We start from the raw sequence: 15,718 nt of genomic DNA, 5'->3' as shown, positions 1-15,718 counted from the left end.
TTTCAAGATGGCGCAGCCGGCTCACGCTCTATGTATGGGGACTTTTAGTATGTTTAAAAGAACACTAAAATGAACCTGTATACCAATTTCCAGCTTGCCGGGAATTTTTTCATCCAAAAATCTTAATTTGACTGGGCTAACTATAATATAGAACTATTAACACTGATATCTTTGTTATGACTCTACGCTCTTAATATTTTAATTGATTTTTAATCCTTTGAGTCTTTTTTTTTTTTATTCAAAATTTTATAAAGAAAAAATCTCTTTACCGATCATCGCCAAATTCAATACCAACTTTCCTTTAATAATACTCTATTATTGAGCCCGATATCTCAAAATTTGCAAAAGTTAGAGCAACTACGGACATCACATCCGAGCGCGCGCACACGCGCACGCACGCACGCACACACACGGACATTTTGTAAAAATGTGATTTTTCGACGTTTTAGAACATTCTAAACACATTGGCAAAGAAAACTAAAAAAACAAATTATTTTTATGAAAACAAAGGTTTCTTTATAAAGAAGCAATACTATTAGAATTTGATACAGATTCTTTCATTTTTTTACTATTCAGCAACCTTATTTTTTTATAAGGCTGTTCTTATCAGATATCATTGCGATGAAATGCATTTTGGCTAAACTTGACTTTGGCTAACTTTTCTTAGCTATAAATTAAATATTAGTTTATATTTTGAACCAAAATTTAATTTCGTGAAAACAGATCAACTTGTAGAGACCCTTCCTCACCTCTGGCGAATTTAATCCTTTTTTCTTCGAATATGTGCTCGTCAATTCAGTGTCGAAATGACAGCATAAATAAAGACATGACAAATAAAGGATTTATGTAAATTACAATGTGTTATTATTTCCTTTGAAATCCTCGAAAATTTATTTTAATGGACGCAACTTACGATACCATTACTTAATGATATTATTATTTTTTTTCAGCTATTGTATAGCTGAATAACTTAGAAATGTTACAGAAATTGTTTGCTATACAAAATAGATTTAAAAATATTACTAAGTAGAGAATAAATGTAACCAAAAAATATTACAGTAAGAATATGTTACGATTTTATTTATAGATATATTTATAGATATATTTTTTTTTAGAAAAAATATATCTACACTGTTGAAAACAGAGGTCCTGTGTTAAAAAAAGTCCTTGTTAAAATTTTTGTGTAAAATAATCAACACATACGTGTGTAGATTTAACATATGCCTGCTATATGTTAATTGAATTTTACAAATTCAAAATGTAAAATAATTAAAATAACTTAAAAAATATGTTAAAGTAACACAATTTGAACGTATTTATTAAATGTGTTAAAATTTACAGAAAAAGAATGTTGATTTTACTCTATAAAAGAAGATAGGAATAAAAATTTACAGAAATAGAGTGTTGATTTTATTTTACAATCTCAACTTCAACATAAAAGTTATGTTAATTGTACACATAATTAACTGCAAATTACGATTAGAATTACATTTCCTTTCTGTTGAAATATTTTAACATAATATTAGTGTTACCACTTAACACATCCATATTATGTTAAATTAACACAAAAATTTGAGTGGACCGTTTTGGACATGTGATTTATGTTATATTTAATCCAAATTTTCCAACAGTGTATAAATAAAATCGTAACATATTCTTACTGTAATATTTTTTTGTTACATTTATTCTCTACTTATAGTAATATTTTTAAATCTATTTTGTGTAGCAAACAATTTCTGTAATATTTTTAAGTTATTCAGCTATACAATTTTTAAATTTTTTGGTGTATTAAAAAAATATTGTTTTAAATAATAATTTTTTCACGTGAATTTAGCATTTTTTGAATTTTTCTTTTAATTCAATGAACCAGTTAATACGTTTTTTCCCTTAATGTTTCGAAAAAAATTAAAATTTTTTAAGAATATTTCCGGAATATGAGGGATACACAGGAAATTACGGTCGTATTTAAAATACGCGCCGTAAAAACATACAACATTTATTCGTCATATTTATAACAAAAGATATAGATATAAAAACAACATACAAGAATAAAACACGTAACGATATTTACATATACATTGTGGTCAAAAAACATGTCGAAGATTTAATGAAAGTATCTCAGACTAGAGGTAAAAAAGAGCTTTTCAAAAGTCGAAAATAATAAAATGTCAGTCAATACTCTATAAAATAAAACATCCTGGTGTTGTTTAGTTTAATGCATCAGAACAATTAATCATTCGATTTCACATTATTATAAATTATAAACTCTCGCGTTTCTTGCATTGTTAATGTGAAATCGAGTCGCTCGTTGTACCGACACACGCAAAAGTATCGTGCGTGCGAACTATTTAAAGCAAATATATATTCTCTCACGAATGCTAACTTTCCGTTTGACGACAGTTCAGATGAAAGTGCCGTTACTTTATATACCTTCTCCGGCGTATGGATCATTAACACATAGTAAACTTTTTATATATTTTAGATTTTTCCTACATGTCACTTTATCATCTAATTGCAACAATCTATAATTTTCAAATGCAATTTCATAATTTCTGCAAATAATTTTCCAGTATAATTTAAAATATTTCTATGCAATTTATGCAACAGTCAGAACGAATCCAACGGATGTCTATAGATAGCCAGATAGCACCATGTTCAAGATAAGGACATAAGACGTCTTAAAGATGTCTTTAAGCAATCTTATGTCCCGATTTTGGACACGCTAACTGTCTACTTAAACAGCATTTTGTTATATTGTTCTATGATGGAACTAATATACAAAACACTAGCATTATTAGCAGAATAATGGGAACTGAAAGAAGTTATGGAAAAATTCCATACGTTTCAAAGGGTACCATGTCGATTACTTTAATTTTAGCGTTTCTCAAAAGTTATCGGTAATTCACTCGAAGATCCTTCTAATGTCCCGTCTGGTCTCCGCCGCCGAATCCACTCCAGCCGCCGAATCCACCTCCGCCGCTGAATCCACCCCCGTCGTCGAAACCGCCACCGTGACTCAGCTCTAGGTGACCACCGCCGCCGCCGCCGCCGCCACCGCCGAAATCGTGGCCGCCGCCACCGCCGCCCCCGCCGAAATCGTGGCCGCCACCACCAAAGCTACCGCCGCCACCACCGCCGCCGCCGCCGTGACCCCCAAGGTCAATAGGATGACCCACAGTGTACCCGAGTACTTCGTAGTTATCCTCACCGCCGCCCGCGCCACCGCCGTGGCCGTGACCGTGGTGTATGTGTTTCGTAATCGTGTGAGTGTGGTGGATAGTCTTGATTTTGTACGGTACGTGGATTATCACGTGACTGCTAAAAAGGACGCGAATAAAATTAAAGATTCTGATCTTGGCTTCAAAGATGAAAAATTATACACGATTAATTTTATTATCACAGGATATGAAATTATATTTAGACGTTCCAATATAATAAGTTTGGTTTTAACTTACTGATGATGCCCGTGTCCATCGGCGCTGGCTAAGTTAAATAGTACGGCGACTAAGAGAAGAGTCAACTGAAAATAATATTAATAATAATAAGTAAAATACGATCGTCATGATATACAGTCACTTATTGTTAGAGAGAAAAATGCCATTTGCGATCCTGAAAATAATGGATATTGTTTCATAAAGATTGTTAATAAAGCTATACATCGCACCCTTAGAAGAATACTGTCTTAACTTAAAAATTTACAATTTCCAGGAGAGAGTAAAAACAAATTTAATTCAATTTTTTTTATTGTGAGATAATTAACGCAATTACAATTACGATATTTTGTTATAATAAAACTTATACCGTCTCTTGAAGAGATCTGGCGTGATTCACTTGTCAAATCACTTATGACACTATTCATCCAATGACCCCGTGACATAACCGGTTTAAAAGAATAACGACACTTCTGCTCCGTGCAGTAGATTTCGTATATAGACTTGTGACACTATTTATAGCATGTATAGATAACAGTTTAGGTACCTATACTTTTTAACTTAAAATTGAAATTTCTTGAGTTGTGACAGTATTCTTCTAGAGGTGCAATATACAAAATTAATCCTATTTATTTTAATTGTATTATTACCAAAAAGTAAAAGAAGTTATTTGTTTGCAACGGTCGACTACACAGTACAATATTTTGTGTATTTGTGTTAAAAATGTAACATACTTATTTGTTAATTTAAGTAATTTTGATTACGTTATCTAATTTTTTTGTGTTAAATTTATATTTAAGTAAATCAAATGTAAAAATAACACATTTTATATTTAATCGTAAGATTAACATAAAAATAATGTAGTTTTGTTAAAAAAATATCCTTTTCATTTATATTTAATATCATACAGATGTCTACTGTACATACAAAAATGTTAAATTAACATATTTTTTATTTATATTTAACATTATACAGATGTCTGTTGTACATAAAATTTTCGTTCACATATCATTAAACTTTTCTTTATTTTGTGTTAAATTATGGACATAATATTTGTGTCATAATTTGACATATTCACATTATGTTAAATTAATACAAAAATGTAAGTGGACCGTTTGGGACATGTGCTTTATGTTATATTTAACACAAATTTTTTTACTGTGTAGGAATAATATATAACAAAAATACGCTCTTCTGTATGCATATAATATTAAAGTAACATAATAATTTGAGTATGCAATTTCAATAACAATTAACTTTTTACAAAAGATATGCCGAACAGCAGTAATTAGAAAATCTATGAACACTAAGTCACGATTGAAAATACAATAAACAATAAAAATTATTAATTTATAATTATTAATTATAATTATTAATTATTAATTATAATAATACTTAAACATTATTTTTATACTAAAGAAATCTTAAAAAAGAAACAAATGTTATTTACAATTTCTTTAATTGTGCAAATTATAAAACAAATACTTCTTACATTTTTTCTACTTGATTAAGCGTAGAAATAAAATAATCCAAATAATTCGAACTCCAAAAATCTCAACCATCACCGACTGTCACCGTCTCACTTCCGTTACTGTCTCACTTTCGTTATGGTCCCAAATGCGATAAACGCATCGTAATTCGTCTTGAGACTTACCAAGAAGCGTGGAATCAAGTCTCGTCGTTCTGTCATTGTTCCGTTTTTTTGATAGGACCGGCGAGAAAAATGTCGCTTCCGCGACAGCAGGGTGACGAAGGCAAAGACACGATAACGCGTGTTGCTCCACCGCCCGGTCTCGATCTGACGACCATCGCGAATACGCGTGCCGCTTTATATATACACGCATGTGATAGAAGCCGGATAAGAATGAAAGGGATTATTTTACCACCCGGGTGCGCTGCTCCATTCGTGAAAGGAGTCGTCTATAATGGCATTCTCAAAGCAAAAAATCATTCGATCGCGGTGGGTACAGAGGGGAACAAGCGCCGCGCCCGCGCCGTTGGCGTACTTCGCCTTCCTCCCTCACCACGCTCGCCGCATTTGTATCATTTCCTCGTTTTTGATTAGATCCGTCGCAGTGGGCTGTTCCTCCTTCTAAAGAAAGGCAGACGCCAGGTGAACGGCCAAGATCAAGATCGCGATCGTACCACGTGCACGCGGGCGGACGGACGTGAGTTTGCGTTCGTTTCACTAATCTTGCGCAAGAGAGGAAGAACAGTCGTGCGGCGCGTTCTTCCCTAATCCCTCCTGATTTAAGCTTGGAAGATTTCTCTCTTTTTACCTTTTAATCATTTTATGTCTATAATTATGTTACCACTTATCTGTTACAACTATTATTATTCTATTGTAACTGCGGTTCACACGCTACAAATGCTTCGATGCATTCCTTTTCTCCTTTCTTCCGGTGAAAAAAGAAGGTGTAGAAGAACGCTTCAAAGCATTTGTAGCATCAAATGGACCGCAGCCTTAAAGATGTTCGAATGTTTTGAGGATATTCTACCTATATCATAAAAATTTGTCATAGGATTGCAAATATTTATACATATATAACCATGTATTACATATATATTTATTCTGAATAAGTCTGACATATATAAATTCGGATGTAATATCCCAGCTAGCCAAACCTGCGCAGACAGATTCTGAGCAGATTTTGCAGTAAATTTTTGATGTCAGAAAGGCATTAAATTTCACACAGAAGCTGCTCTATCGGGCGATGTTTGTCAAACTGTTATCAGAAAATGCGACAGAGCCTGGGTCATATTGCCTGTCAGCAGGCTCTGTCGACAGAGTACGAGCTTAATGCGAATACAGATGGCTATGGTTTTGATATGAGATTTTGATCAAATTTACTGCGCACATGATGCTAATATTTTGCTTACTGGGATTTTTTATTCGAAGTATTTGAATATTCAGAGTATTCGGACATATTTAGAATTACAAAACAAAAATTTTCTTACAGTGTAATAAATATAATATAAATATTTATTAAAGATGTCTGTTATTGGTGCGTAATAAATAATATCTTTTTGTATCTCCTCTTAATTGCATTTTTTGGGAAAAAAAACGGAGAGATGATTGAATATTATTTAAATGTAACTAAAATTTATGGAAAAGTTGCATAGATGGGTAAGATAGTAACTCTACCTACGTTCTGTCTGTCTACATTCTACTTGAAAGTTCAGCAATTGCTGCCATCTGTCAGTAAACTGCTAACATCAATTACATTTGCAATATTATAGTTACATGCTAGAATTACAAATATTAGAAATTATGGTGTATCATAATTGCAGCATCTTGTATTTTATGCAAAGATATAACATCACGCATCGCGAATTTTTCTACACGATAATGTTAAAAATATTTTGATTACCCAGGTAGGAACAGCAATAAGTCACAATATAGTCAAAATGATGTCAAAATGACCTCAAAATTACGATTTTTGACCATTTTACCATCATTTTAAAGTTTTGACTTTTTTGTGACTTTCTGTTCTACCTCGGTAATTGTCTCACATCTAAATGTAACTGTTGGTAATTATTATAATATTTATCAGAGCAGTTATTCGATAATTATCGTACTTGCATTATGCTTCATCTGTAAATTTTAGTGACAACCAAACTGAATATATGTATACAAAAATTAATTTAAAGCAAAGGGGGCAGTACTTTCGCAAGATTTGCATAATACAAGAAGCTACAAATGTGCAGATCAACATCTCTGTATAATCGTATAGTTTATCATCGAAAACCGAGCAATTAACGGAATAACGCTATATCGGGCTCGCAAATTGAAAGTTTATTATTAATTATAAATTTATGTGAAAGTCATAGTAGCATTTTTTAAGATTAACGCTTGATAAAAAATGCATTTACGAAAGCCGCTCTTCTCTTTTGATCTGATAATTATTTTCTACTTATTCCTTATATTATAGCATTATATTGTAGGATTTTTAATAAATTTCAAAAATGTAAATAAATAATATAAAATCATATTTCAATTAAAATTAGATGGTTTTTAATTAAAAAGTATGATTACTGTAATTGATCACAGTAATATTTATATAATCACGCGGATTTAAGAGCTATAAATGATGCTATTTATTAAAATAACAATAAGTTAAATATAAATAAGCTAAATATAAGTGAATGAAAATAGGATTTATAAAATTATAAGGTTATTTATTGATTGGCTTTTACTAACTTCTCTTTTAAATGCTATAGAGATGATTTGCTAGCAATTTGGCCACTTCCATACTTTCTCTAGCGCGTTTCTTCCTTAATTTACTTTTTTCATACTGTTCTCACTAGTTCTTATTAAATTGCTTTAAAAAAATGTCACACTGACTTTCTATAATGAATAGAAACCGTACTCAACGTATAACGATGTACAAGAAGTGTGCTATTGTTTCATAATATAATACACGCGTACATTTTGGTAAGACAAAGGGAATAAATTTGAAAATATTATATATAATAAAGAAAAAAACACAAAAAATTTTGCAAAAATTTCTTTAAAACCTTTTACTCTCCTTTTAGATATACAATAGCTTTTCTAAAACGCGTTATTTACATGTAATAAAAAATTAGCTTAATCAATCAGAATAAATATAATATAAATATAATTCATGCACATTTTGAAATAAAAATATGTAAGCAGTATAGAAGAAAATTGAAGGAAATAGACGCATCATGCACGGTACATGTTGAAAGCAATATTGAAAATGTGTGCTGTCGATGGCTAGTAAGTTATACGGAAGCGAGAGAGGTTACCGTTTCCCTTTCCTGAAGAAGCGCGCCGAGCAGAGCTGATAATACGGAGGCGCACACGGAACCAGCGAGGCGATGACCGGCGACCGTTCACTCTCTGAAATTTGCGTTCACCTTCGTAAATCGCGCCTACGGGAGAAAGGGAAACCGATCTCGGCGTGTCTCTCTGTAAAATGCGCGCAAGAACAAATTATACGTATATGACGGTGTATGCCGCGCCGCGCCGGTGCTCGAGCGAGAAAACAAAAACGAATAACACGCGAATACGGCTTTATCCTTTTCCTTCCATCTCGCGAGGCCATGACAGTGAACTCTCTAGTGAAGGAATCCAATCTAATCCGGCCAGGGTCGGAGTAAATGTACAGGGTGTTACGTTTCAATACGTTAACAGAGTGTCGCCTTATAGGAAATTAAATGTCACGGATCGGACGCTTAGACGAATATCAAGTGGCACCGTTTCAGGTCTGGATCAGTTTCACTCAACGTCACTCGTGCGCACTGAACGGTGTGGTCAGTTAACTTCGACCACAATTGAGATAAAAAAACAACTATAAAAAAATAAAGAATCGGGTAAAAGAATTGGGTAACTGATGTTTTAATGGTAAAACTGAATGTTTTAGAAATTGACACAAAAATGCGCTACCGATAAAAATGAATGGAAATTAAGATGTATTTTTTTTTTGTTACATATCTTTCTACTGATGGCAATTTGTTTATATAATTTTTATACATATAAGACTGTAATTACTCTCATATAAATGCAATAATATGAGATGTTGGATAGAATCGCTATTTTTCATTAATTATAATTGAAGATATTTATGTACAAAAAACATCTTGTATGTATTCTATAGCAAATTATAAATTATAAGACATAAAAGGCGCAAGTTATATAAAAATTTTTATCTTTTTTAAATTAAATATTTAAAAATATATTTTTTACACATAAAAAAATTTATATCTTTTCAAATTTTCTTCTAAATCAAAGTTTATACATTTAGTATCTCTTTTTTATTATATTTTAACACAATTTTCTGTCATATATCAAAATTGTAAAGTCTATTTATTTTACATTTTTATTACGTCCATCAATTTTTAATAATTTAGAGTAAGCACTTATTAATTACATTTTTTTAATACTTCAATTTTTGCGATTTCAATTATGCAATAAAAATAGGACAAGAGAGCACAAAAGTGCTATACAGAGTATACTTATGTTTATTGAATAATGCAACACATGGTACTTGAGAAAGTATATTGTAACATATATTCGTCGATCTTACGAGTGGTTATTCACCTTCATCAATAGTATCTCATTGAAAGCCTTACGATCTATTACCAGGAAGTAATAATTATTTTCGCGGGTATAGGATATCCAAAATAATAAGATTATAATGAATGCGGTTGTTCCGCAAAGCCTACAAAAATAAAATAATGAAAGAGAAATGTGTAATATAAACCTGTATATAAATGAAGGAAACGTGATTTAAATGTACTTTCGTTTAAGCTATAATTAAGGCATGATAAGTCACTTTTAAACATTATTGAAAATATTAAAGTATTGTCATTTATAATTGCGTCCATTAGTCAATTTGTTATAAAACAATTATTATCTATATTTAATTTTAAAACTAGCTTTTCCATGTTTTCTGGCAATTCTAAATTTATTTATTATTATAACATATTTTTTCGTAAAAATATTGAATAATTTTCTCTACTTTCTACGCATGTATATCTACGTTTTATAGAGCTAAATACATGATGTTTGTTTAATGTATACACATTTAGTTAATGTGTATACATTGTCCGATTTTATGCTCTTTCTCTCTCCCTTTCTCTCTTTCTGTCTCTCTCTCTCTCTCTCTCTCCCCCTCTCTCTCTCCCCCTCTTCAAAGCGCATTTTACTTGATTTCCTAATAGACCAATTTATGCGTTATTCGATCGTCGCAATTTTCTGCTTTAAGACATTAGCACTTATATGGAAGGAAAGATCGCGATTTTCTTATTCCGCAGTGAAATTTCCGGTATATTAGAGTTTATTGCAAAATTTCCGCTGCAAATTTTGACAGTTGACTCAATAATTGTGGTTATTAATTGTATCTAGCAAAATTTTGTTTCAGGGATAAAATATCTCGTTTTTAGAGAAAATTTAAGGCATATCGAAATCAAGTCATCCTTAAGTATTTTACTATTTAATCATGATTTCTGTAAGTTTCTATATAAAATTGTAACTTAAAAACTATCGGATTACATCAGTGCACAGTACATGTTCAAAAATAGAAAAATCTTAAAATATGAATGAAATAAGAAAAGATGAAATATAAAGAAAAATTAATTATATATAAAACTGTAAAATAAATTTACCATACTTTACATTTTATGAATATTATACATTTAAATCGTAAGTACTTTATGGATATTTGAAAAAACGATAATATATCCTAAGAATGGAAAATACATGTCAATTAGATAACTACTAAATCATTTAGTCGAAAGCGTGACTAAGAACGATGAAAAAAATGCTATGTATGGTTATTAATCTTTAGACACATCTTCAGACGTGTTTTGAATGCACTGACTCGTGGACCTATTGTATGTGAAGAATTGCAGTCATAAGAAATTATTTAATCTTAATCCATTCCTTGTTGTATTTATCATACAAATCAAAAATTCGCAGCGTGCTTTTTTCAATTATTGCAAGATTTTACTATAATTTGAACTATAAGTAATATATTTCCAATGAAAATCTCTTTGGGAATGAATAGAAACTTTCTCTTTGTCATTACACATTTTTCATTTCATTCCTTTCTTTCTTTCTAGAGTTAAGAAAATTTAGTTAAGTCCGAATAAGTTTGGCTACTATTTTAAAAAAATTCATATAATATATACACTTCTTGGAAAAAAGTTATCGATAGTTTTTGTTTATTGCTGAAAGGATTGATTTTCACGTCATTTTCCAAAAAAGGAGATAGTAGGACTGATTAGGAAATAGAATGCTATTCAGTTTCTGTAAAAAAGGCATGAAGTTAGAAATTCGACCTTGAATTCGGTGCACGAAAGTATGTGCGTAAATGAACTAATTAATGCGTGCTTCTAACGATCCCATTGTCAGCGCCCCGGCGCGCGGCGCGTGGCGCGTCGAGAAAGGATTCGTGTATGTGGACCGTAACGGCTGCAATATGAAATCGGTGGTTATTCTTGTCAGTGAAATTCTTATATTTTTAATTACATAAAATAGAACACAGTCGGTACGATAGGAATACGAATTGATGAATTATATCGAAAACATCGTTATAATGTGTATTCTTGAATTTTATTTTTTTGAAAACTGCAGAAGACAGAATGTAGAGTGTTTGCAGACGATAGTTGTACATTAATTTTAATTATTGTCGATAAATATTTTTTATTTATTAATATAAGTCTCAAAAAAGAATTATAAATACAACTGATATCAAACAGAAAAAAATGTTTGATTAATTAATTTCTGATTGCATTGATAGTTTTCGATTTAATTGTCAATAATTATTTTTTATTTATTAACAAAAATCTAAAATAAGAATCTATAAATGCGATTAATATAATCAAACAGAAAAAAAATGTTTGATTATATCGAATTATGCTAATGATTTAATTATTTACGCGATATATATGATACGTGAAGTAACTTTAATAAATGCATTATCAATGTATAACAACAGCAGATTTTCATTCTGTTATGATTTATTTACGCTACTTACATAATATTTGTGTTGTAATTCGGAAAATTGTTTCTTATATTGCAATAACAATTTACTGATTGAAAATAATATCTTATAAATATTACAATTGCTTTGCGAAAGTTTGCATTATCCTAAAAAATAAGAAAGTTTTTCTTTTGCTTAAATAAAAATGTTAAATAATATTCTTGGAAATTAGATATAATATTCAGAGAATCAATCGCGCGCGTCGAAAGTGCAATAACAGTAAATGTAGAACACTTTCCGTAAGGTCGCATTGCCGGAGTAGTTACATTCTCTTGTTATTTATTATTCGTATTTTGGAAAGCATACTTTGGGTGCGGCTTATAGATTCATTAATACGCATCTATTTGCGCGTCACCTGTAGAATAGTAATTAACAATAAAGATTTAATTTCGTTCAAGATAAAATTTGACAAATTTATAATATTACTTTATTATTTCACATATCTTTCATATTTTATTTTACTTTTTATCTTTATTAATTTTTATTTATTTACTTTTATTTTATAATATTTTATTTCTATAAAAGCTTCTTATCATTTCTTATTTTTATCTAATAGAAAGTATTTAAATCAAATTTGTGTGCAAATAATATTATATTTTTTTCTCATATAACTATATAAAATACAATTCCCCTACAATTGGTAATGAAAAAAGATATTTTGAAGAACGTGTATGCGCTACAATTTAATAAGCAAAGCAAGAAACGAAGTAGAAACCAAGTAAATTAAAGACTAACGCGAATGCTACTGCACCCAGGCGGCTTAGCTACATACGATAGCTAATAAATCCTATCAATTTTTTTGTCGCTGTCTACTATGATTTTTTTATTTACCGTCGATATTTTCCGTCGCTATCTACTAACTTTCGTTTGGCGAAGCTCTTCACCTTCCCCTTCCCCCCGCTCAGAGCCGCAATGGTATTCTATTTTCATTTCATAGAACTGAGATAGTAAGCGCGAAATACACCTGTCGGATCAATCTCTCTACTCATCCGAGTTATCCCGGCGGGAAAAAAGCCGGGAGGAATCTCGCCGCTGTGATGCAGCATCTCTCGCATGATGGATACACACAGTTGGAAAATTTGTGTAAATACTTTTGTGAAAAAATCTGCTGGTTAAAGTTTCTGTGTTAAATAATCAACATATTCATGTGCAGTAAATTTAATACATGTCTGCTATGTTAACTAAACGTAACAAATATAAAGTGTAAAATTATTAAAATAATTTAAAAAAATATGTTAAAGTAATACAATTTGTACGTATTTATTAAATGTATTAAAATCAACACTATTTTTGAGTTGTTACATTTGTAAAATATAAAAAAAAACTTTTCTTATGTGTTAATTTTATCATAAAAGTTATATTAATTGTACACCTAATTAACTTCAAATTACGATTAAAATAATATATGTTTTTGGTTGAAATATTAACATAGTATCAGTGTTACCATTTAACACATCCATATTATGTTAAATTAATAAAAAAATTCGAGTGGACTGTTTGTGATTTATGTTAAATTTAACACAAGTTTTCCAACTGTGCAGCGAGATATACGCTCATCACGTCGACGCGCTGTCGACGCTATCCATCTCGCTCGACGAAGAAAGTGTCGATTTCTCCCTAAACAAAAATTCGACGGCTCACCCGTGGCCGCGTTTAGCGGCGAAGGCCGCCGCCGCGCCGGTGCGCGCGGAGCTTACCCTCTCGGTACCCTGCCCGTTTTCCATTTCCATTCAGCGCGCTGGTACGGCGGACGCGGCGATCGCTCGTACATTTCCACGGTGGGAGGCGATCGCGACTATGAACCGCGTCTATGCTCTTTTTATCTTGTATAAAAGAGAAGAGGCGTAGCGCAGATAGCCGCAATACATCTGGATCATCCGCGGCGGCGAGCACGACCGGACACGGATCGCATCTCTCGGGCCTTCGATCGGTCAGTAGGTGGCATCGCCTCTTCGCCACCCCGTGCCTCGGCGACGACGACGACGACACCGATAACGTGACGACGGGTCGGATAGGGGCGCATTATCAGGCTTTGCAAGCGGCGTGTCAATTCAAGGGCCGGCGGTATGCGGTGCTCGGTGAGTCAGATTTTCTCAACTTTGCGTTTCGAAAGATTTCTGGCCACACTTTCTTAAATGTCAATTAAGCTTCTTTCTTCAATCGAGAAGCAGTATCTTTTTATTTTTTGTCTTCTATTTTTGTTGATTAATGGTTCTTAAAATTAGATTTGCTTGTCTTTGTCTCAAAGGAATATAAGAGGAATCTGAAAAGCGACGAAGCTATTGTCTATGTCTATAGAATGATTTTATCCGACAGTTAATTAAAAGTGAAAAATTTGAACATGTAAATTTTACGAAAGACCATTCTTTCATTTTTTTAATTATTGTTATTTATTTGTCCATCTCGTTTGTTAATGAGGCTATTAATTAAGATTTATATTTATATTTGAGAATAATAAGTTGTTTTTTAATAGTTATATTATAAACAAATTAATTTATGCCTTAACATATAAGAAATGAATTTAATTATTTAAGATGACGTACTGCCTTCCTTATCGTTAAAAAAAAGAAGTACAGACGTCGAATTAATCCTTGGAGGAGCAACAATTTATTTTGCTAATTTAATAATTTAGTTTAATAAATAATATTGTAAATTTACACTATGTTTTTCAACTTACTATTGTATTTATAACGTGTGTCTCGTATTTTGTAAACCAGAATTAACGATAATATATTTTGAGTATCAATTCTAAAAAAGGACCTTAAAAAAACAAAATAATCTGTTTATATATCTTTATAAATTAAAAAGGTAATTAACAGTTTAATTAAATAAAGTAACAGTTTATTCGAATTTTATATTTGAACCAATTTCTAGAATGCAACTCAGAAGAATCCGTAAGTATATACAGGATTAACTTTCATCGTGTGAAAGTCTCAGTACTTATCAATGAAAGTACGATTAAGCGAAGGAAGAGGCGAGGCCGATAACGGCCCGCGAGTTTAGATAATTACGCTATTCACGACCATAAACCGAACACTAATGACAACCGTAGCGTATCAAAATTGCGTGCCTCAACGTGTAGGTACTCTTACAAATAAATTTTCTACACGCGAATAAGCTCTTTCGTGATTTCGTGCAAAAAACCTGTCAACTTAATAGACAGTTTACTTCATCGTTTATGCTCCGTTTACCGTTAAAAGGAATGTTAATCAGCAATTAATATTTGCAGGCCCTCTGCATTCTGCTGCTGGCGATTAGCGAACCTCTTTTTACTTATGCGTGAGTATTTGTACCGTATTTAATTAAGATTAATTAATATCGGAATAAAGGAAAGTTGACTGGTCAGTTGCCAGGCCGTCTTAAATTCACATAAAAAAAATGGAGATTGCATTACAAAACTGTAGAAAATTCGTAATAAGTAATAACATAATCGGTGGACATGCAAAGTCTCGAAAAATCATAATCGCGATAATTGAAACAATATTCCGGAAAGTCAAAATCCCGAAATTTAAGAAATGAGACAATGTCCCGAAAAGTCATAATCTTGAAATATAAGAAATGGAACAATATGCTCAGAAAAGACCAAAATGAACATATCAAGATAGCATCGTCTCTCGAAATCCAAAAGAGAGAATAGACAAAGTATTTCAGAATTGCCTCGACAATTTTTTCAGAAATTTTAAAATTCCACAAGTCAATTGCTATATGTATCATTTCGATACATTACAATTCTTACAATAAAAAGGAATATGTGTGTGTGTGTGTGTGTGTGTGTGT

The 15,718-nt window shown here is 31.6% G+C and overlaps 2 protein-coding genes across 2 annotated transcripts in view; one reads left to right on the top strand and one right to left on the bottom strand.

Moving 5' to 3' along the window:
- Positions 1–2,918: 2,918 nt before the first annotated feature.
- Positions 2,919–5,121, bottom strand: LOC112452786 (glycine-rich cell wall structural protein-like). Its single transcript, XM_025013187.1, has 3 exons — positions 5,086–5,121; positions 3,456–3,520; positions 2,919–3,318 (listed from the first exon to the last, which is right to left on the bottom strand). Exons 1-3 carry the CDS (start codon positions 5,119–5,121, stop codon positions 2,919–2,921), a joined length of 501 nt encoding a protein of 166 aa, XP_024868955.1.
- Positions 5,122–13,794: 8,673 nt separating this feature from the next.
- Positions 13,795–15,718, top strand: part of LOC112452776 — a 7,602-nt gene continuing 5,678 nt past the window's right edge. The window contains exons 1-2 of the mRNA XM_025013173.1: positions 13,795–14,019; positions 15,171–15,220. Coding sequence (XP_024868941.1) covers positions 14,008–14,019; positions 15,171–15,220 — 62 coding nt within the window. The 5' untranslated portion in view covers positions 13,795–14,007. The remainder of the gene's footprint in view (positions 14,020–15,170; positions 15,221–15,718) is intronic.

The sequence above is a fragment of the Temnothorax curvispinosus genome, unplaced genomic scaffold (assembly GCF_003070985.1).
Source record: "Temnothorax curvispinosus isolate PA1 unplaced genomic scaffold, ASM307098v1 QBEX01003650.1, whole genome shotgun sequence".
Lineage (NCBI taxonomy): Eukaryota > Metazoa > Arthropoda > Insecta > Hymenoptera > Formicidae > Temnothorax > Temnothorax curvispinosus.
Note: the sequence above shows the minus strand (reverse complement) of the source record. Positions and strands in the feature narration are given on the sequence as shown.